The following is a 25,792-nucleotide window of genomic DNA, read 5'->3' on the forward strand; positions in this document are numbered from 1 at the left end:
AATGAAAGATCAATAAACATTAATATCCATGATACCGCCTGTAAATGATCTTCGGCAAATATCAGATAGTTCGTTAATAATTTCTGGAGAATTATTTATAGCTCGTTTTTCTCTGATCAGAGTTTCTAATCGTTCAAGATCAGAAAGAACACTGTTAAGACAAATAATAAGGTCGCTTAATTGAGTAGCAAAATCACTTCCAGTAGTACCAGGGGGTGTGCCAGATTCTCTTTGTCTTAAATCCTTTTTAAATTGATTAAAATTCGTGTCGCCATCTTCAGCAAAAGTATATATATATATATATATATATATATATATATATATATATATATATATATATATATATATATATATATATATCTTTTACCCAATTATCTTTTGTCTTCCAAGATCCAACATATTTAGCTTTTGCATATTTTTCTATTTGATTGTATCCCTGTGAGGCAATATCTACTGCGCGTATGTATTCTGAATTTGTGATATTGTCTAAACCACTAGTTGTAAATATATTCCTAATATCAATTAGTAGAAATTGTGATTTAGGAGACTGTAGATTAAAAGATTGTTGTTGAGGTTATTTTTGAACTTTTTTGCTTTAAAAATTTGTGGCTCAGGTTGATAAATTTGTGGCTCAGGAATGTTTGGTTTTGTAGCTCAGGTTGAGAAAGTTGTGGCTCTGAAATGTTTGGTTTCTGTGGCTCAGGTTGATGAACGTGTGGCTCAGGTTAAGATTGTCGTTTACGTAAATCCGCATAAAAATTATTTACATTTTCAATATATTCTCTATATTTTGGATCATCATTTCCATCCTTTTTTTTTTTTTTTTTTTTGTTGTTTGTTGTAATATATACGATATACCCATTTTAAAAAAAGTATCAACATTTACGCCAGCACATTCAGGCTTTAAAATTTCAGACTTTCTAAGAATACCAAACGCTGAAGTACTAGGTAATTCCTCCTCTGTAATAATTTCTTTATTAGTAAGTTCTTTAATAAAATCTTCTCTAAATGTATTGATGCAATATTTTCATTTCTTACTTTAGGTTTTGGTGTAAGATCACCAATACCTTCAAGTATTTATTCATCTATACCAGGAAGCTGAGCAGCAGCTATTTTAGTTCGAAGATCTCTTAAAATCCCTTTTGTTTGTATATTTCTGCCTGCTCTTTTCAGTTTGCTCAGCCATTTGTTTCAATGCGGGAATAAGACATTAAGTATCTTCTACAACTCTTTCAGTAACCCAGATTCGGAGTCATGTAGTCAGATAACGCAAAACTGCATATTTTTCGTAAGCAAAACGCACAGTTTTAAATAGCTATATTATAATGGCATGGGGCTTTGTGGGTGGGTTGTTGGTACGGTTAACGTAGCAAGACATAAGTACAGGAAACGATGATAACTCAGGCGGAGACAAATCGTACCACTCATCCTCAACATTCGCTCTGTCTTCATTACAATGCAACTTTTCGAAGCTTTCCGCTTTTATATATATATATATATATATATATATATATATATATATATATATATATATATATATATATATATATATATATATATATACAGGCTGACACACACATGGGGATAAAGGCAATGAATATATACTGCTGAAACAGTAAACTTAAATATTACAATGCCAATGAAAATGTGAGATCCGAAATCTGTATGCAATTGTCCAAGTTATGCGTCAAGTGTTATCGCCGGTCACGGGGTAGCAAATGCGCTGTCATTAGGTTCGATCTTGCACATCGTTAAATACCCATACAGTCTTTAAGACTCCTCCTTCATATGAATTTATCATACCCAGAAATATGTATATCACACCCAAATTCCCATCCATTTCTGTCATTGTGTGGCACGAAGAATTGTGACTTTTTTAAAATAAAAAATTGTAGCCATGAAGGTCGGCACTGTATCACTTGACCGGCTGCACATATTAAATTTGTCGAATTTCACATTTTTCACGTGTTCTTTGTAAATGCTGGCCTTTTTATATAAGTAGCAATATATTTTGAACTTTAATATTTAATTCTTAATTTTCATGATAGTCACTGTATTTACAATTTTGTTAGCGTCCACTGGTACTTGTTTACTCTTCAGCCATGCTAGAGTCCTTGCTTTGGACTTAATAGGCTTTCATGTTGGATAGACAAGAGATAGTTAAAAAAAAATGTTTATTTATTTTGGTATTGATTGAATGTAAACGAACAAGCAATGATTGGTCTGAATTACGTCAATTGATTATTGTGCGAAGAGTATAAATAGGAGAAACAATCACAACACTCATAGCCACAAATCTGAATCAAAAGAGAAGATAACTCTCTTAACGTATACTTCTTTCTCATTAAAGTATTTTATGATAATTGCATACAGTCAAAAATAAAATGGTACTGAATTGAAACAAATCTTTCAATTTATCATATTTATATGAATTAGCACACACTTTGACTTTATAAATATAGATATATAGATGGATAGATAGATAGATAGATAGATAGATAGATAGATAGATAGATAGATAGAAAGACATATATATTAACATCTTTGCCACCTTGGTTACAAAATCAGAAAAATAAACATCAAACTGAAACAAATGTTAGCAAACTGTGTAAACAAATTAATTAGACTGAGATTTGATTGCTTAATATAGCAGTGATTCCAACCTGCCTTTTCATAATTACTAATACTCTATTGTGATAATTAGTTTTAAATATAATTATGTGATGTCAAATTGTAAATGTAAACTTCAAATTTGTATTGGTCATGTTTTCTGCATAGAGAGTGTCTATGTATTCATTCTCTGCAACCGTGAACCAGTTCTTCCAGTCTCCAACCTGGCCTGAGAAATACAGAAAGAAACAGAGAATATATTGAAGTAATTTTTAAGGAAAACTGTACCTTTCACGAATAACTAATGGATGACATCAATGTCACAACAATGCAAGATCCGTAATATATCCCAGCCTGTCTTTAGCAGCCACGTCTAGAAATTGTGTTAAATGGTCTCTGAAGACAGGTGGCTGTTTATTTGGGATTTGTTTCAACACAAATGTGACGTATACATGGTTATAAAAGACAAGTTATTGTTTAATTCAAGTGTTAAGATACTTTAGGTTATATCTCTCTGACACTGATAATGCACGTTCATCATAAAACATAGCGCTCCATCAAATATGTAATACAATCTATATTTTTTTTTTAAAGTCATACTGATATTTGCTTAAGATATAAAATGGTGTATTTTTATTGCAGACAGCGGTAAGATATGACAAGCAGAAATCGACGAACGTTAATTTATATTGAATAAAAATGTGATGTCGGATATAAGTTTATTTCAACTGTTATGAGCTTTGATTCAAGATTTGATGTAGAAACTAGTGAAAATGAAAGAAAAAATGTGTCCATACGCTAAACGTGCCGCCTCCCCAATATGATATAACTATAGGTCAGAGTTCAAAGTCAAATAGGGACTATAAGTTTATACCATGTTGCTGGATGATGATACAACTAACTTGACCTAGGTCTAGTCAATATATAGCCTATTACAAGATTTGGTTTGAATCCATGAAGTTGTTCAAACATTTCAAAACGAAAATTAAAGGGCAAAATTCTAAGTCAAACAGGAAACAGAACTCCATCAGCTTCGCTGGAAAACGTTTAAAATAGTATTAAACCAATGTATTTTTAAAGTAAAGCATTAAACCAGATCTCGAATAAAGTCCACAAAATCCTTCGAAATTTATTTCCTGGAAACAGAATTGAAGAGCAAAGTTCTATATCGAAAAGGGGCCATAACTCCGCAAATTGTGTTGAAAAATGTTCAGAACTGTGTCTTATTAAAGTAAATCCTCTTGTTTTATACTCATTCTTTTTATCCATTAACTTTACATTTTCAGAATCTGCAGTCTTTAGATCAGATACAACTCTGTGCAAAGATATCATCTTCGCTAGCCATGGTTCCGATATGTTAACCCTATTTACACTTGATGGATCAAGTAGATATTTTAGTGCTTTGTCCTAGCGACATCTATTTAATTTCGTGAGTTGTCTCCCTTGAAACTCACAGACCCGAAGCACATAATTATCTGCCCGATCGGCAAGGTGTAGATCGGGTTAACATATCGGAACATTCGCTAGCGAAGATGCAAAGATATATAAGTTAATATTTTTTTGAGCTATAGTTAAATTATTGACACCGGCATCCAAAACGTATCGATTATCAGCGTACACAGAAAGTCCTATACTGCTGAGTGTTACCGTGTGCAGAACAATCTCTTATAAGATAAAAATGTACCTTTTCTGTACATTACTGAGGTTCCTGATTTCCGTTTTGTGGGGTCCTGCTTTAAGTCTGTGTTTGCCTTCTGTAGTTTACGGAAACTACACTTGTCAGCTACTTCTTCTAGAAAACTATCTGGGTAGTAATAGCCGAGGAACTTTGAAAGCTTTCTTACTTCTCCTACCGAATCCTGAAGAAGAAATTTTAAAAAAAAAATCATGATTAATGTTTGCTCAAGGATGAACGGTTACCTAGTTATGCGTGCGGTCTCGCACTCCGACTTTCTGCAATATATCCATTCATCATCGAGACACATTTTAATACTGACCATGTGCATGTCCTCATAGTACAAATTCAGAATGTCCAGTTCCAGATGGTCTCTAGTATATATCTCCCATTCTTTGACGTAGTCAAACCATGAATAGTGGATATCTGCAAAAAAAATAAACGGTAAATGTCAGCAAGTCAGTAAGAACTTTTCTTATGAAACGACATTTATGATTGGCTTTAAGAGAAAACTCAGTCTCGAAGTCAGTCTCACAGCCATGTCTTTAACAAGCCAGGGTTCTTAAAACTGTAACATGAGATCGAATCCACGGCCGTCTGTTCAGAGATATGTCTTCTAGACCAAAGCTGTCACCAACTCCGTCACACTCAATAGGGTCGTGAATTATGTTTTGATCACGTGATACCATCACACCGCTATTACGCTTAACTAAATATTATCATACAAACTAAACATTTAACGCAGTATTAGGAAAATAATTTAGCTATTATTACAGACTGACCTAAACATATCACCTCTCCTATAAATTTACATGACAAATCAAACGAAGGTTATCCAATAACTTTTCAGATGGAAATATTACTTAATTAAATTTCACTCTTCTACTACACTGGGAAAATATGAACGAGTTTTTTTGAGTGGAAATACTGCACGACCTTAGGAGTGCAGTATATCCATCCGACAAAACGATTTCATATTTTCCCATACAAATGCAGTAACCTTTTTATTATATGCTAAAACAAATATTCTACCTAATACTTAATTATATTAACAAAATACACTACACGAAACAAAGTAACTGAATATATGCCGCATTCCAAACTAAATACACAAGCGCATATTCATCATTACACAACAGCAACATTATTACTGCGTACATAACTCCGCCGAGATAAATTTGAACTTAGTCGCGCATTCGACATAACTTTCTAAAGTAAATGTCGTGTCTAGTTAAAATTGAAATTTGGAGTAATATTATAAATGAATGCGCATTGTAACAACTTTTCCATTCTGGAATGAATAGATTTTGGTATTTTGTTCTTCGATTCTACGAAATTTCGTGATTATGGACTAGATTTCTATGGGACAATTCCACATCAAATACATGGGATTTAAGAAGTGAGAGAGAAGCGTGTTGCAAATGTGTTTCTGTTATCGAATGTTTTAAATCATAATGTACGCAAAATATGAAGTCTTTCAATTGCAATTATCAAAAGGACGCTATGGAATTTAATGCTTATATCATTTTGAGTGCAGTAAGGAGGATGTAATTGCACTTATCATCGAAATTACAGCACAATTTCGAAATGTGTAATCCAGAATGAGAACCTATGACATGGCTCATGTAATTCGGATTTGCAGACCTAAGAAAGAACATTTAGAGGAAATTCAGGATGTAAAACTTTACGTATATTTCTTTGCCATTCTTATCACCAGCTAAAGAAGACAGTATATGCCTTGTCACTTGTATGTTATTTGTAAGGACCTTATCTTCCGTCTTTTATATAATGTAGCTAGCCTAAATCCGTAACATTGTATCAAAGCGGAATGTGCCAAAACAGTTTTTTTTTGCAGTCCATGAAACATGTTTTAGTTCATTCAGAAACAAATTTAAACAACCACAACGTAAAGAGCCTCTTACGTGAGTGTACATGATGTGTGCACATATCAAAAGTGCTGGCGTCTGCGTCCATTGCTTGTTTACAATAGAAAGTAGTTCCTTTATGCACGTGAATGCTATATGTGTATTATCGCGCGCATTCAGTTTTGGGGAATACTGAACGATTCTGACAATGTAAAGTCAACGGGGAAAACAATGAGCATATAATAATATATAGATATCATTCATCGAGCTTTGTAAAAATTGGTAGAAATGTAAGATTCCATTTAATACAGGACGAAACCAACGGTTCTTTTTTCCACAATTGTTCTAAAATTGTATTAATTCATCTATTAATTCAGCTGGACGCTGCTAACCATGCTTCTCACAGTGGTTACGTTACATGAGTAAATAGTCTAACCAAAAAACACCGTAAATGTGGTGGTAAAATCCAACCTAGAAGAAAACGTACACTTTGGTAACTGCATCACTTTCAGGTTAGATTGCATTCCTTAAGAATTTTTCTCAGTTATGACTTTAGGGTACAATGGGAAGATTTACCAAATACTGAGGAGAACGAAGTCAGGAATTGCTTACTTGCAGTGATGGAGCACGGGTCTGGGGATGTTAACAATACAGTATGCAGCAGACATCATAATATATGGATAACGTCATCACAATATAAGGATACCGTCATCACAATATACGGATACCGTCATCACAATATACGGATAACGTCATCATATTATACGGATACCGTCATTACAATATACGAATAACGTCATCATATTATACGGATATATAGAATCTATGTTGGGGTTTGGGCCGAGACAAGGAAATTTCAGTCAAGGGTTTCTATTATTTGTCTCCCCACGAGGCTTTCCCGAGTGGGGAGACATATAATATAAACCCGCGACTGAGATTTCCTTGTCTCGGTCCAAACCTCAACGTAGATTATTTTTCTCACCCAATATTTTCCTTTAAAAAGTAAAAAGAATTCTACACTAGTGTTCACGTCCAATGTTTACATGCGGGGCATTAATATAAATATGTTAATGAGGGCTGTGGTGTGACCGTTGCGTCCGAAGTACACAGTTTATACGCGTGAGCAAAGAAAAATAAAAACATAAAACGTCGCATAATAATGACTTATTATCACGTTTAATATATGGATGTTATATGAAATTGACAATAAATAATTAAATTTTATTACAAGAAACTGTTTTATTTTCATCAGTTCCAATTTTGAAAAGTTATATTGTAAATAATAAAACGATATTGGCTACTCAGCTCTACTCTAGCTATACTTGGTACAAGCTGTAACGAAGAGTAACATCTTTCTTTAGATTATTCATGGGAAACTATCGTATATAACTATTCTTTTCTTTGGAGTAGGTGAAACTGTGTGTGACATACTTGTGTTGTCCTAAATATTGATTGTAAAATTACCTCTGTGTATAATAATAGACCCTCCAAAAACGGGCTCTAGCGGATAACCATGTGCTAAACTTTCAAGTTCACGGATTCTTTGAAGATTTATTTTTCTGTCCTGGAAATATGGCAAGTGCTACAGTGAAATTTGCTTATGGAATTATGTGCTGACGGATAAATGATTCCTTCTGGCTGGTAAGTGTATTATTTGTCATTAAATATTGTAGGTATCTTTTTGATTCAACCGGGGCACAATGGAGATGCCTAATAAAATTAGAAGAAAAAAAAAACATGTTTTATATAACACTTTTCTGGCTGTAACTAAGTTTTCTGCAGTTGTTAAGAGAGTTGGGAGGCAATGAAGTGTATAGATCTATAGTCAATATGCATGGAGCAGTGTTTCCTATTATATTGTTTATTTCACACAGCATTGAGAATTTTATCCTATCTGTAGCACAGTCATTTTCATTTTAAATATAGCTAACAGTCTATACTTTGTTTCACACGAAGTATTTAAAATTAGTTAGGTAGCTTTAGCTACATTTAATGACGCTGATTTAAAACTGTACTGAGCTAGGACTGCATATAGGATAGGATTGACCATGCTGTGTGGAACGAACAAGAATAATACCAAAAAAGCTAGACATCATATGCGTTAGTCTTTGTCTCTCTCTAAATGTTTTTGTAAGGTGTGTTCTCAAACATGGATTTAAATTAAGTTAATATATTTTTGTTATATATTTGTTGCTGTTGTTGTTGTTGTTTGATTTTAGTAGAACTACGTCAGGCACAGCAGAAAACAAGGGATTCTTTTTTAAAAGTACTTCTGAGTGCGTGGACACCTTGACGGAGACGATTGGTCTGAGATGACTAGACTGAGACAGGAAAAGTAAGGTTAGCAAAACAAGCAGATTTCTCTGTCGCATGGGTGAGAAAATGTCATAACAATATACAGATAACGACATCATATTATACGGATACCGTCATCACAATATATGGATACCGTCATCACAAAATACGGATACCGTCATCACAATATAAGGATACCGTCATCACAATATACGGATACCGCCATCACAATATACAGATAACGATATCATATTATACGGATACCGTCATCACAATATACGGATACCGTCATCACAATATAAAGATAACGACATCATATTATACGGATAATGTCACAGTGAAGCACACATCAGCCTCCATACAGTCTGTTTCTTTTTCCCTTCTTTTCGATTGACTTTCAAAGTGTGAAAATGGATGTAAAAGATGGTCACATCATTTTGCTTGTGTACTAGTGTACTGAGACTATGTACTCAGGTTTAGATCACCCAGGGTTCAAAACAGCTTTACCGCAGCGATATATTCTAAAAGAGTATGCGCGGTGAGGAGTGTTGCTTCAGACGTTACACTATCACCTAAAGTGACGTCACCTTATGACGGACTTAGTATGACATATATTGAGGATCTCAAATTGGTAATGATTTAATATTGAATTTATGAAACTTTTTCAATAATGTCCAGCTATGCGAGCCTTGGAGAGCAAAAGCTGGCCATTGTTCATTCATCGAGTTTCATAAATTTAATATTGAGTCATCCCCCATACTAGATGAAGTTTTATCACAGTTTTTATTTTAATGGAAGTAGTTCACAGAAAAAGAAGCGAAAATTATTTCGTTCACTCAGACTCTAATGATGCACCTTTCATTCAGTTCTATTATAATTAACATTTAAAAGTAGATTTTGTAGGTTTTCTAAAAATAATAATTCGAAGAGCAATTGTCCTCACCAATAAATAGAACATTAGGCACAAACAAAACCATTTTTCGTCACAGAATGTACAACAGAAATTCCGTGTAATGTTACAGTTTGAATCGTGTTATAGAGTAGACGATCAATGTTCATACTAAAAGTGTCTAAGTTTCACCGCTAAGCCTTTCAAGTTGTTGGGATTTTCGTGTGAATGGATGATTACTGGATGAAGAGATTCCAGATTTACTATAATGTATTTGTGACCAGAGTTTTTGCATTTTTTATTTGGAACAATAGACTACAGTAAAAAAAAAAATAAACAAGTTTTATCTACCCGGAACTACATCATATATTTCACCGCCTGAAAAATGATGTGGTGTGATAAATTTAATATGTTTATTTGCACCAATCGTGTCATAAAAATGATATGTTAACGTGTTATAATAAAAACACTAAACTGCACACACTATAAGTAAAGTGTACGGAATATGTGATAATAATGTAAGAGGTGAGGAGTGTGGCTGCCACCGTTGCACTCTCTCATAATGTGACGTCACCATATGACGCAATTAGTATGATATATTATTCGACATTTTAACGTTTAAACACCGCAGATATCTGACATGGATACAAGAGGATTCATATCGATTGCGTCATGTGATAAATATTCATATTTCCAGGACTTACGCTTTCCATTGTTGTCCTTCCCAGTGACCAGAGGTAGAAAATCACGAAAAGTCATATCTTCTGGAACATAGAACTCCTTACAATGATGATAGTACGACACAGCTGCGTCCTTGATATTCCTCTGTACATGAATAATCTTGCAGCGTTTTTCAACGATCCCCTTAGGTATCAGCCTGCTTGGATAGTGGGTGTTAAGAACCCTTGGGGACTGAATGGCTTCAATCTCTTCAACTGATCTATAGTCTAACATGGCGGACTCCTTGGCTTTTATTTCATACTCTGCCTGACCTTTGACTAGCATGGAGACGATCTCCCACGTCCAGTGTGTGCCTGCAAGAACAATCAATAAGTAACTCGGTTAAATTGTAAACGACAAAATAATATGCAATTTTTATCAATTAGATTTGATTAAATTTATTCGATTTAATTTGTCTGTTTGGATGCTTCATTTCAGGATCTGCAAGAGGAAGTCAGAACAGCGCAATCAAATTGTGTCCAGACAATAAACAATATACACACGTTAAGACCAGTGGTTGGCAAACTACGGTGCTATCAAGAGGTTGTTGTTGTTGTTGTTGTTTAACGCCATTTTTCAGCGCACGATAGGCTATACATGGCGGTCAGTGTTAATGGTGGAGGAAGAACCCGAGAAAATCACGGAAAGAATCACCGACCCACGAGAAGCTATTGGAGAGCTTTCTCACATACCCACATTGGCCGAATCCGAGACTCGAACTCACGCAGATAGAGGGAGGTGAGATGGCAGTGATCCGTAACGGAGAGCGCTTTAGACCACTCAGCCACTCGGAGCCCGGCACGTCAATAGGTTATGTGTGGCACGCAAAGGGCAGCCAAAAAATCTCGATTTTAACAGTGTTACTCTCTTACTGGTGGCACGCGCTCTTTCATTTTGTAATTAACCTGGAAAAAAGTGGCATACTGTATGTAAAATAGGTTGCGAACCCCTGGTTTAGACGCACTTGCATAGTGCCATCAGAAGACATGACTGCTCATGATTTACACACACACACACACACACACACACACACACACACACACACACATTGGATATCGAAAACCTGGCCAGACACGACAGACACCTGGTAAAGTGAATTGAAGTTGCCGGCTACCCCAACGAGGATGACGACGAGGACGATATTCCCTTGGATCGATTGGCTCGTGAATTATGACTAGACATTGTCCCCGAGTACTTACATACTTGTGACAATTGAGTTCCATGACAGTAAGAGTGAATATGTATCGCGGTGCCGTGAAAGCAATCAATCTGATGATGCAAGCGATGAATACGGAGATGAGAATGTATATTCGGAGCCATTTGGCAGTGATATGACATACTCTGAAGTTATAAAGCTTATAAAAGAATTTATATTTTTTTAAAAAAACTTCTAAGTCAATAAATATGACCTTTATGTGGCTACCGCATAAGAAATGGAGTCCTTCACACAAGCCACATTAAAGATCGATTTAAGAAACAACAACCAAAGCACCATGTCTCCTTCACACAAGCCACATTAAAGATCGATGTAAGAAACAACAACCAAAGCACCATGTCTCCTTCAAGCCAAGCTCTTGAACTGTGCAGATTATGAATCGTACAACTTATTTAAACATTCTGGAGTATCTTCCTAATTCCAAAGGATTTTCTATTATAAAAGTACTGCATCTCGTTCCTCAAATGTTTTTTTGTGACGAGGACTGTATTTATTTTATTTATTTGTGTGACATGATACGGTTTTCTGTAGCATTGTATACTGTTCAGCTATTTCTTCATTAAACATAAGCGTTCAGAAATAATTTTTCCCATCTGCAACATCTCTGTAAATCGACCCCTCCCTCCCCCTCTCTCTCTCTCTCTCTCCTTATATATATATATATATATATATATATATATATATATATATATATATATATATATATATATATATATATATATATAAGCTAAAGTCACGCCCACCCACCAACTGACCGGATAAACCAGCGGTTTGTCTCAACGGCGAACTACATTATATTTAAACGTTTGGTTTTACCAGCTGACCAGACATTAGTTGGATTTCAATATAGTCAGTACTTTAAACATTCGTATATGAGCATCTCAGCAAAAGTGTTCATTTATAAAAATAAAAAAAAAGCTTTTTTTTAAAAAAATAACGTGTTCAGGCTAATAATACACTTTACCAGCTTTGGGGTAGGCTGCTATTAAAATATCGTCGTCCCGGACAGTCATGTTTAGAACCCCGTCTATCTGTTTCCGAAGCGAACGTCCAGACAGGCGAAACATTTGAGTCTTGAAGTAGGCAATCCCATCTTCCTCGACTACGGGCACTTCTTTTCCCCTGCCGTCTCGTATGTTGTATTCCGTCATGTATGATTGTCCTAAAATTGATGAAGGTGACAGCATCAAATAAAATAAACGGTAAATGTTCAGAAAACACACACACACACACACACATATATATATATATATATATATATATATATATATATATATATATATATATATATATATATATATATATATATATATATATATATATATAAGGGTCATTCTAATGGAAAAGTCTAGCTAATCGTAAACAAGTTCATAAACAAGTTATATATAATCTACAATCATGGATAAAAGTCAGCTTTGGAACTAAGTTGATTACAAATGACCATTATCTTAAAGTATAATCTACAATCATGGATAAAAGTTAGCTTTGGAAACGTGTTGATTACAAAAGACCATTATTTTAAGGTATTATCTACAATCATGAACAATCATTTTAAAACAGTACTAAGGTAGTTTATTAACATTGCCAGACATATTGAAATTATACTCACTAAAAGGTAATGCTATTTAATGTGTAGAGCGTTTGTCTTTTTGAAACTGATTTAAATAGTTGGAAGTATCTGGGAACTTTAAAACGTTTGTCTAGTGTCCGCTAAAGTTCAAACGCCGACTGAACCAGGTTACGTATTAGACAAAGTATTATCGAGGCCCCTCCCCCGCCCCCGTTTCCTATGCGTACGTACATTATCAGTAGACCCTACTATATGCCAGCGTAGTCATTTGGGTTAACCCCCTCCCCCCTCCATGCGTCCTTGCTAAATGGACGGCCCCTTATGGTATTTAGGGCCCTCTATCACTCGTCTCGTCTGCAGAGAAAAACACCTGAGTTATACTTGCAAAAGACGTGCTATGTCACATCACAGTAATCATTCAGAAAAACAAACAACCACTGAAACTGCGGATAGAAGGCATGGTATATGTAATTTGTGGTCCACCCGTCGGCGGTTGTTGTTGTTCTAACGTTTAACGCCATTTTTCAGCACAAGATAGGCTATACATGGCGGCCAGTATAACTGTGGAGGAATAACCCTGGAAAACCCAGGGAAGTACCACCGACCCACGAGAAGCTACTGGCAGGCTTTCCCACGCACCTACGCTAGCCGAGCCTTGGACTCGAACCCACGCAGACAGAGGTGAGATTGTAGTGATCCGGAACGGTGAGCGCTTTAGATTTAGACCACTTGGCCACACACCCCACCCCCGTCGGCGGGCTTGATGAAGATTATGTAATTTCTTAATCTAAAGATAATAATGAAACCGATATTCTGTTTGGCATCATTACACTTTTGCCAGTAAGCCACGAAGACAGATTAGAGGTAGCTTTCCGCAGAGGAACTACCAGCCCCTCCCCCCCCCCCTTCCCGGTCTAGATCAATTAAACTTTCAAATCACTTTGCACATAGAAAAATTAAAATATAATTTCTCTATACGCAGTTAGGGATTTGCAAGACTGAACCCTCTTTACGGGCAGAGACTGAACAGCAGCTCGCTCTGTACAAAACGTACAAGCGCATAGAAAAACGGTGGATAGTGTTCGCACGACACTGATGGCCGTTTCTCTCTGCTCAAATGGTGAACGCAGGAACTAGGCTATTGTCAAAAATCATTTCTGCCCCCATTGCGATTTCTGATTACTGTACCTGTGCGTCGTCTGATTACTTTACCTGGCAATTTTATCAACTGGCAACTATCGATAAAACCAGAAAGCACACTGAAATTGGCGTCTTGGTCGAAACCAAATTCGACACATTCACATTCCGCAAATATAAAGCGCTATGCGACAACGCCATCACCGATGAAAAGTTCAAGTTTGTCCGGATAAAGTAGCCAAACACACCCATGACAAAATTAAATATGAGCTACGTCGCACTTTTCATATACTTCTGTTGTAGGAAACAGATGACGCAAGTTTAGGCTTGTCAGAAGATACTGTAACGCTCTACAAAAAAATAATTCATCTTGATGACCTTCATACGTAGGGCCTTTAACTCTTCGTGATGCAACAAATGACAGCTCCATCTTCGAGATAAAGTTCGAATGAACCTTAACTGAATGCAGAAGATTGTAAAATTTTTCTCAGAGTAAAATGTCATTGATTTGTTACTTGAGCAAAGCAGTAAATCATCTCGTGTCACCAAGTTTCAAGTGGCATAGAACGAGGGAGGAAGGGCTCGGGTGGGCTAATCCTCTCTTTGTTACAAATCCCTGTCATCTAGACTATTCTAGAGCTAATGCAGTGACTTCGTTACTGCGTATGCGAGCAAATGTTAATTGTTATTTTCAAGCATTTGTTAGTAAACATTCGACCCATGCAATCAATAAACGTTTTATGTATATATATTATCAATATTCGATATATGTGTATATACCATCAATATTCGATATATGTGTATATACCATCAATATTCGATAAATGTGTATATACTATCAATATTCGATAAATGTGTATATACCATCAATATTCGATATATGTGTATATACCATCAATATTCGATATATGTGTATATACCATCAATATTCGATATATGTGTATATACTATCAATATTCGATAAATGTGTATATACCATCAATATTCGATAAATGTGTATATACCATCAATATTCGATAAATGTGTATATACCATCAATATTCGATATATGTGTATATACCATCAATATTCGATAAATGTGTATATACTATCAATATTCGATAAATGTGTATATACTATCAATATTCGATAAATGTGTATATACTATCAATATTCGATATATGTGTATATACCATCAATATTCGATATATGTGTATATACCATCAATATTCGATATATGTGTATATACCATCAATATTCGATATATGTGTATATACCATCAATATTCGATAAATGTGTATATACTATCAATATTCGATAAATGTATATACCATCAATATTCGATAAATGTGTATATACCATCAATATTCGATAAATGTGTATATACTATCAATATTCGATATATGTGTATATACTATCAATATTCGATAAATGTGTATATACTATCAATATTCGATATATGTGTATATACCATCAATATTCGATATATGTGTATATACCATCAACATTCGATATATGTGTATATACCATCAATATTCGATATATGTGTATATACCATCAATATTCGATAAATATGTATATACTATCAATATTCGATAAATGTGTATATACTATCAATATTCGATAAATGTGTATATACCATCAATATTCGATAAATGTGTATATACTATCAATATTCGATATATGTGTATATACCATCAATATTCGATAAATGTGTATATACTATCAATATTCGATAAATGTGTATATACTATCAATATTCGATAAATGTGTATATACCATCAATATTCGATATATGTGTATATACCATCAATATTCGATAAATGTGTATATACTATCAATATTCGATAAATGTGTATATACTATCAATATTCGATAAATGTGTATATACTATCAATATTCGATAAATGTGTATATACTATCAATATTCGATAAATGTGTATATACTATCAATATTCGATATATGTGTATATACCATCAATATTCGATATATGTGTATATACCATCAATATTCGATAAATATGTATATACTATCAATATTCGATAAATGTGTATATACTATCAATATTCGATAAATGTGTATATACCATCAATATTCGATAAATATGTATATACTATCAATATTCGATAAATGTGTATATACCATCAATATTCGATATATGTGTATATACCATCAATATTCGATATATGTGTATATACCATCAATATTCGATATATGTGTATATACCATCAATATTCGATAAATATGTATATACTATCAATATTCGATAAATGTGTATATACCATCAATATTCGATATATGTGTATATACCATCAATATTCGATAAATATGTATATACTATCAATATTCGATAAATGTGTATATACTATCAATATTCGATAAATGTGTATATACTATCAATATTCGATATATGTGTATATACCATCAATATTCGATATATGTGTATATACCATCAATATTCGATAAATATGTATATACTATCAATATTCGATAAATGTGTATATACTATCAATATTCGATAAATGTGTATATACCATCAATATTCGATAAATATGTATATACTATCAATATTCGATAAATGTGTATATACCATCAATATTCGATATATGTGTATATACCATCAATATTCGATATATGTGTATATACCATCAATATTCGATATATGTGTATATACCATCAATATTCGATAAATATGTATATACTATCAATATTCGATAAATGTGTATATACCATCAATATTCGATATATGTGTATATACCATCAATATTCGATAAATATGTATATACTATCAATATTCGATAAATGTGTATATACTATCAATATTCGATAAATGTGTATATACTATCAATATTCGATATATGTGTATATACCATCAATATTCGATATATGTGTATATACCATCAATATTCGATAAATATGTATATACTATCAATATTCGATAAATGTGTATATACTATCAATATTCGATATATGTGTATATACCATCAATATTCGATATATGTGTATATACCATCAATATTCGATATATGTGTATATACCATCAATATTCGATATATGTGTATATACCATCAATATTCGATAAATATGTATATACTATCAATATTCGATAAATGTGTATATACCATCAATATTCGATATATGTGTATATACCATCAATATTCGATATATGTGTATATACCATCAATATTCGATATATGTGTATATACCATCAATATTCGATAAATATGTATATGCTATCAATATTCGATAAATGTGTATATACCATCAATATTCGATATATGTGTATATACCATCAATATTCGATAAATATGTACATACTATCAATATTCGATAAATGTGTATATACTATCAATATTCGATAAATGTGTATATACCATCAATATTCGATAAATATGTATATACTATCAATATGCGACAAAATTTGTATATAATATACATATTCGATATATGTGTACCTACTATTAATAGACAATATATGCGAATATGCTATTATTTTATTTCCGTGACATGTATTTTCAAGCGTCTTGCTGCGAAAAGTACGATCGATACGCGATTGAAAAGACGGTAACGTGACTATAGAGATAGAAAGGCGAATAACTGCAAGATAATCATCCACCTCATCCCACACCACACTCACAGAGCTGTCCATCCATTCTTTAACACGACTCAGTCTCAGTTACACACCAACGCGTGTGGTAGAACTTTCTTGTAAAACCAGGTTTTAGCCGACCTTAAGGGAGTGGAGCAATACTGAGGGGGAAAAAAGGGCAATTATCTAGAGACCAGGACCCTGTTGGGGGACAGTCACTATGTCTAAGGAGTCGACCCAAAAGATGTACTTTCTTCGAACTTGAGTAGCTTTTATGTTGCCCTGAATCGCGGAGGGCCGTTTGGAGGCAAAACGTTGCTTCTCCCCAAATCAGGTGCAATCACTAACTCTGCTACCAAACCTACAGTTTGACCATCTCCAATGTATCGGTCTGCATGGCTAGTTGTAAGTACACACACAATTTTCATTACTTTCCCCTATGAATGGAATGCTTGGGGTAGGTTTAGGGTTACCATATTTGAACTTTCAAAAAGAGGACACTACTGTGAGTGAATATGTCTGTATCAGTATCTACCAACTCACTCTGTGTGTGTGTGTGTGTGAGAGAGAGTATGTGTGTGTCCCATCATAAGCACATACAACCAGTATCCTACGAGAATATATATATATATATATATATATATATATATATATATATATATATATATATATATATATATATATATATATATATATATACCGTGACGATTTCCTGTCCTTCTTCACTCTTTGAAAGTGCAAAAGCAGTACATGACTGCTACATGGGTCTATATAAACAGGGCCGGCGCTACCATATAGGCAAACTAGGCAGCCGCCTAGGACGCTGATTTCAGGGGGCGCATTTTTTAAATTATTTTATTATTGATTAATTTTGAATTGATATTTTCCGGGGGGGGGGGCAGAATCTAACCTTGCCTAGGGCGCCAGATAGTCTGGCCGGGTCTGGCGCCGGCCCTCTATATAAACATATATAAATTTGTTTAATAAAGAACAAACAGGACAAAATCGCGGACATTTTTGGATATTTAAACAAAACCCTGACCTGCCGGAGATTTACCGACGAAAAAAGAAGGACACATCAGGGAAAAATAGACGTATGACAACCGTCACATGCCAAAATTGCAAAGCATTGCATGTTCCACCTCATACCGGAAGTCTCCGCTTGTAAATTATTTGTCTTTATCATAATGCTATGAAATCAAAAGTTGTTGTTGTTGTTTGTGCTTTTTTCACTTCAAATCATCGCAAAAATAGTTTTCAAGTTTTTATGGGAATCGAACATTTTGTACGATCCCGCCTCCCTATCCATTTGAAAAACTAGACGTTTGGTCCCACACCATCAAGATGCCCATAATGATAAGCAAAGTATGCGTATGGAAATTTCATGCACGACATTGTGACCTCTAATAACCTACAAATGCTCGATAGAAATCAAAGAAATGATGGAATACTGAATGGGATTGATTTACTATGGATCATAGATGACGTAATTGAACTGGTGAACACGCACTATTGTATGACGAAGTTAGACAGGTGACGTATGAAATATTTGTCTACGATGACGTCGGAGCAAGAAACAGTCGCCATTATAGCTGGCGTATGTTTTCCTGATAACAAAATAATCAAACAACAACAACAAACAGAATCTCTTAATTAATGAAATGGCACAAGTAAATTTGTTATTTACGAGGCCTCATCAAAGATGGTTCCTATCACGAGCGCACGAATTGATGACATTGTACGTCAGTCCATCTATGAAAAAGGTATACTTGCACCTTACTGTGACCTCTGCAACGTTCGCAAGCAGACGACCTTCAGCACATATGTTGTTAAAATAAGCCACGGAAGGCTGGATTTGTGACGAATTAGATGCAGTGTGTGGGTGTGAGAGAGAGAGGGAGGCAGAGACAGAGAAAGAGAGAGAATACTTGTTCCACTAATCAACTAATCACATTATGTGCATATTTACGTACCTATGTAACACTCCTTTCACAGTAAATACTAAGATCCGATATAAGTTGATATACTTGAGAGTATAAAAGCACTCCTGACCTAGATTCGTTGGCACGCCCCTAGGTAAACTCCTCTTAATCAGTGCGCGAGTTCGAACAAAAATTCTGCGTGAACTGTCTTATAAATGTTGGTAAATGAACGCAGAAAACACACGACTTGTATGTATACTCTTGAAGAGTTTCACTTTTCTGATCGTTGAAGCAAATATTGAATTTAAGGTTTCATTTAATTAATTACTGTAGTTTTGGACACTAATATTGCATTGTTGTATTAGGTTTTCAATGTTCCAATCGTTATTAAAGGTAAGGTTTTCACACAGAAAACAAACTTGAGTGAAAACAACGTGAGTAATATTTTGTTTACTACGGAGGCTGCATATTTAATTTCGCATGAAGGTATTCAAACAAAGTCAATATGAGACAAAACTTTGTTCTGCAATAATCTCTCTCTCTCTCTCTCTCTCTCTCTCTCTCTGTATATGTACATGAGGCACGTCAATATTTTGTGATAACCTAACCAATCTCATTAAATCATTGCTCCAAACTGAGAAAACAATTTTGAAGATAAATATAAGCCAAAGTGGTTTGACCTGCTGGTAGAAAGACAATAACATGTTATTGCTTAATTGTGGTTTTCTATGTGGAGACAGACAACAGCAATAATACGGATAATAGAACACACAAGCAAACAGACAAAAACGAACAAAAAAGACGCACACACACACACACACACACACACACACACACACACACACACATATATATATATATATATATATATATATATATATATATATATATATATATATATATATATATATATATATATATAATATCATCATAATAAACTGAACAAACGATCATAATGATGACCCTTATCCTCCTCATCGTCACTATTAACATCATCATCATTTTCACCACTCTCATGATCATCATCAGCACGGTTGTCAGGATCGCAATCATTATCATCTTCATTCATTCATTCATTCATTCATTCATTCATTCATTCGTTCGTTCGTTCATTCATTCATTGTATTGTAATATTCTTATCTTTTTTGAAGCTGTGGGAAGGCTGTATTAAGTTTTGCTCAAGACATGTTTATCTATGTAAAGTTATTAGTTTGATTTAGAACCATGGAGAAACTGTATGGAGTACATGTTAAGGAATGGCGTCTTTTGAAGCTTTGATAAATTTCCTCCAAGCAAATAATTGTAAGAAACGTACTTGGCTTCAAAAATAGTTAACTCATTGACTAGATTTTGTTTTGAATCAAGAATAATTGTGTTATACCTTGTTATTTAAATATCCATTTAATATTTCCTGGCTAATATGGAGTTTCATAAAGCAGCTCAATCCGTGATTTCGTATCGCACACCTGTAAATTTTATATACCCTACTTTTACAACTTTAGATACTCAATAATAGTCCACTTTGAAATATCGGGAATGATTTATTACCATTCATCTTAAACTATTTAAAAAAAAAAAACACAACGTCAACACAGATGTGTAAGTTTAGTAAATGCACTCATATTATTTGAAATTGGCCGCTTTGGCCGCTTAGGATACGGGGGAGGGGGTACGGTAAGTAGCGGAGAGCATATCATGGAGATATCATGGCCTCTACTGTCTAGAAATGACACATACTTGAGCTCGACTAAGGTATTGTAGACAGGAATTTGACAATTGGTACAACGTGACACAGTGACACAAAACATGAGAGAGAGAGAGAGAGAGAGAGAGAGAGAAACTCTAAAATCTTGTATTGAAAGTTTGAATAATCCAGACAAGGTAAGAAAGATTAAGAGAAGTACTTTAAGATTTAAGGCATGGTTATAAATACTCCTACGTTTAGAGAAAACTTTATCCCTGTTTAATTAGACACTTAAATTGGTGCATAACTGGTTCGTTTAATAAACCGAATGGTTTTTAACATGATCGGGATTATCTTAATGGTTACAACACATCTATAGACAGATAATTTGGGGACAGTAACTATGGCTACAGCATTTGAATTTCAATGCTGCTTGCTATATGCCATAGTACTGGCTTCTGGGTGCAATGACTTTAAACAAAATGATATAATAAACCGAAGAACAAAACTTCTGAACCGTACAGCCGTGGAGCTCCTTCCCAATTGCAGTAATGATGAAAAAGAAAACAGAAAGTCCACAATGAAAGTGCCAATGTAAGTACCAAGGTAAGTACCATCATAAGTACCAATGTAAGTACCAAAACACTCATTTTAGCTTCCGAGTTTGAAAAATATAGTCCGCGGAATTATTTTAATGCGCAAGTTTAAGTGGAGGAAATTTTAGTTTGTCTATTAACATTACTGAGGAATCATATTTTCTTAGAAAATCTATGGATAAAGCTGATAAACTTTTGCAATGTACAGGTAGACGTATCAGAGTGAGGACTATCTGTTTTGTATATGAAACATTTAGAATAATTACATCTTGTTACGTTGCTTTAATCACCACTCCGTCGACGTCAGGATGACGTTGACCCAGGTGATTAATGTAGATGCAACTGTCCGTGTTAAAGTACAGGACGAGATCTCCGAACAGTTCTAAAGCTTCGTACAATTTTAAGCTAGCATGGGCTGTCACATAAGCCGCAATGATGACATTTGCAAATTCGTCGGCTTCTACAAAGTCCAGTTATTCTTCGTAATTCACTAAGATCAAGTCCTCACGAACGACGTCCACGTGTATCATGTATTTGGTTTTTGTCGTGAATCATATGAAAGTAACGGGAAAGTTATGTCAAATACTCTGTCTTGGGTAAACACGGTCATTGAGCCATTTTACCCCACAAACAATTTAACATCACTTTGGCAAACGATCGCCTTCCTTCGTTTTTCTCCACGTGGTCTAAAATGATGCTCTCCTGCTCCCGGTATTTCTCTTTGGATTTCAATTGGTCGACTGCTGATTCGGAAATGATTTAACCGAGTTCGTTACCTCTGTATATATATATATATATATATATATATATATATATATATATATATATATATATATCCTTCTCTACCTCTTGTTGTGACAATGACTTGGTATATTTTACAAGGGCAAATGAAAGTCCAACAGTTAGGAACACTGGCTGACTTATGCGACCGACAATGATGCGTCTTAAACACCTCATGCACCTTGACGAACCTTCGGTTCAAACCCTACCACGAAAAAAAAAGTTGCAAGAAAAAATAAAAACCAGAAAGTTGGTGTCATCAAAGGAACTAGAGACGGTACTGTGCCGTCCGGACACATACGATCTCCAGAAAATCCCGCTGCTCGGCAACGACGTCTCCGTCTCTCTGTCACTTCTACTTTGTCGTTGACTAAGATATCTACCAACCCTGATTTAACACTCTTGTTTCCTCATTTGGTATATTTAAAAAATTACTAAATCCAATTTTAATAGAACTACCCATTTTCAGTAGCAGTGATGACGTTTCCTACTGCTTCTACCACTATTGTTGCCCCTACACAGGTGATATTTCCTAAGACCAAATTACAAGACAAGGCAGTTACGTTGTGTAAGTTGACTGGAGGTATCCACACAACAACTGTCAAACCCCTTATGTTCTACCTCTTGTTGTGACAATGACTTGTGATACTTTACATTATCTAAAGCAGAAATGTTTACAAACAGTACAAAGCTAACTGACTTTAATTTTTAACACTTGCACAGGATCCCCACTTTACAAGTGTCACGAGAAAGATATCTATCCAATTTATGCCATTTTCCAAACAAGCACACACTTGGAACGTGACGAGAAAGCTGTACTTCTTTACTGGTGGACAGACCCGTCCCAGCATATACAGCTGATGAAGAACTTTAGGAATATCCACTCATTTATTTTGAAATATCAAAGCTTTTATGTGGCTACATTACTTGTCCGACAATGGATTCAACATGCCTGAAACAGAAGAACCAAAAAGACCATCGTGACGTATTCGGTGGATGGTTGGTACGTAAGAAACCCCCAAGATTGTGTACTAGTTTAACGGATGTTTATTTCACGGATGTTACATCTGCTACCCTCAACGCGACACTAAAAATCAGTTTTTACAACGTGCCATGGAAGACTTGTACGAGGCCACTTGTCAGCGGCGCTCGAAGTTAGAACAGCAAGGATACCAAGTGGTGGAAATGTGGGAAGATGAGTAAGATCACCGTTTGAAAACCGATCCCGAGTTTAAACGCATCGTGAAAAGTTACAAGCTGGTGGACCCACTGATTCCGAGGGATAATTTGTATGGAGGATGGACAAATGCCACCTGGTTGCTGAACAAAGCCGACGAGGAGAAAGGAGAAGAAATCAAATACTTTGACGTGTATTCGCTGTGTCCTTACGTGTGCAAATATCGTCACTTTCCCGCGGTTAACCCGCAATTGCTGACGGAACACATCGACCTGGACAACATTCGACAATACGAAGGATTGATCAAGTGCAAAGTCTTACCTCCCACGGACTTGTACCATCCCTTTCCCTTGTGCTGTACTTGTGCCGAAACGTGCAACCAAGACCGATCTTGCCAGCACAACTAGGAAGAACGCGCCTTGACGGGAAAGTGGGTCAGCGTGGAATTGATCAAAGCTATGGACCTGGGACACCAACTGTTAGCAGTGTAAGAAATTTACCACTTTCCCAAGACAGAACAGTACCACAAGGGCGAGGAGACTCAGGAAGGCATTTTTCGCAGACTACGTGGGTGCCTTTTTGAAACTAAAACAAGAAGACAGCGGCTATCCTTCCATTTGTCATACTACCGAAGACCAAATGCATTTCAAATGGAACTATTGGGAGCAGGAAGGCATCACTTGAGACCACGTGGAGAAAAACAAAGGAAGGCGATCGTTTGCCAAAGTGATGTTAAATTGCTTGTGGGGTAACATGGCACAATGAACTGTGTTTACCCAAGACAGAGTATTCGACATAACGTTCCCGTTACTTTCAGATGATTCACGACAAAACCATATACATAAAACACGTAGACGTCGTTTATGAGGACTTGATCTTAGTCAATTACGAAGAGTAATTGGACTTTGTAGAAGCCGATGAATTTGGAAAAGTCGTCATTGCGGCTTGCGCGACAGCCCATGCGCGCTTAAAATTGTACGACACTTTAGAACTGTTAGAATATCGCGTCCTTTACTTTGACACGGACAGTTGCATCTACGTCAATCGCCTGGGTCACCGTCACCCTGAAATCGATGGAGACCCTTTGGGAGCCTGGAGGGACGAGCACCTCCGACGAAACGTTTCTAAGTTTCGCTAGAGGTGGTCCAAAAATTACGGCTACGAATACCGGGACCCACAAGGAAAAATGCACACGGAGTGTAAAGTGAAAGGATTGCCTCTCAATTAGCGCAATAATCGACTGGTGAAATTTGGAGTATTGAAAGAAGCCTTGCAGTCTGGACAGGATGAAAACCTTAAGGTGACCACCCGTGAACAGAACAAGACTGTACGTTTACGTACACACCAGATCTTCTGTAGAGCCTTGGAAAAAGTCTATCAAATCGTGTACCAGAAGAGAGTTCGGCTTCCCAGCCACTTCACTTTACCGTACGGTCATGTCGATATTGGTCATCATATAAACAGGGACAACGTCCAAGACCGATAGTTCATTTTAAGTGCCAACGTCAATCGAGAAAGTTGAATCCTTTCAAACAGCAAGTATCGAGCATAAGACTCAAGTCCAACGAGAAACGTAGGTGTGATGCTCTGCCTCACGATCACACCATGAATGCAGTACCACATCTTAGTTGTTTATGTACTACGCCGTGACAAACTACGTGCAACCAGTGCAACTTCCAGACCACAAGACTTTACCTTATGAACATATTGATATCGCCCAGTATAAAAAAGGGACGACTTCCAAAAACGACACTTCATTACAAGGACAAGCGACAAGAAAGATGAATCACTCTTATGAATGAAAATTTAATGTAAATCCGTTGTATATGAAGTGATTTTTTTTAGAAAGGAGTGAGCTTTAATTTAAAAAGTAGTTTACTAGAACCAAGAACTAGATAACTAGTAAAAAAATGGTTTGTTTCATGTCTAAATGTTTATGTATTAAATGGATAGTGCTTAGACCAATGCACAGGCCAGAGAGCTCATGTATATACTTGAATAAATGTTTTGTACAAAACAATAAACTGTTTTTATTCGAGTCTCTATTCTATCTGTGAGTCTTTCTTAATGACATTTATATCCTCTTT

At 35.3% G+C, this 25,792-nt stretch overlaps 1 protein-coding gene across 2 annotated transcripts; it reads right to left on the reverse strand.

Moving 5' to 3' along the window:
* Positions 1–2,159: 2,159 nt before the first annotated feature.
* LOC149792466 (sulfotransferase 1C2-like) lies at positions 2,160–19,614 on the reverse strand. 2 transcript variants are annotated; one of them, XM_089971048.1, is made up of 6 exons: positions 19,520–19,614; positions 12,235–12,432; positions 10,039–10,368; positions 4,608–4,711; positions 4,295–4,469; positions 2,160–2,839 (listed from the first exon to the last, which is right to left on the reverse strand). In XM_089971048.1, exons 2-6 carry the CDS (start codon positions 12,419–12,421, stop codon positions 2,727–2,729), a joined length of 909 nt encoding a protein of 302 aa, XP_089827174.1. In that variant the 5' UTR covers positions 12,422–12,432; positions 19,520–19,614; the 3' UTR covers positions 2,160–2,726. The 2 variants fall into 2 exon arrangements, with proteins under 2 accessions (XP_089827174.1, XP_089827175.1); XM_089971049.1 differs by lacking the exon at positions 19,520–19,614 and adding an exon at positions 14,053–14,216.
* Positions 19,615–25,792: the final 6,178 nt, after the last annotated feature.

Source organism: Sinohyriopsis cumingii, chromosome 9, assembly GCF_028554795.1.
Source record: "Sinohyriopsis cumingii isolate HCF-2022 chromosome 9, ASM2855479v2, whole genome shotgun sequence".
Classification (NCBI taxonomy): Eukaryota; Metazoa; Mollusca; class Bivalvia; order Unionida; family Unionidae; genus Sinohyriopsis; species Sinohyriopsis cumingii.

Coding starts and splice junctions, on each gene's coding strand:
- LOC149792466 (XM_089971048.1), bottom strand. CDS start 12,421: ATGACGGAATACAACATACGAGACGGCAGGGGAAAAGAAGTGCCCGTA. Junction 10,369..12,234: donor AGCAGCCTACCCCAAAGCTG/GTAAAGTGTATT, acceptor TTGTTCTTGCAG/GCACACACTGGACGTGGGAG. Junction 4,470..4,607: donor ACTATGAGGACATGCACATG/GTCAGTATTAAA, acceptor TTTCTTCTTCAG/GATTCGGTAGGAGAAGTAAG.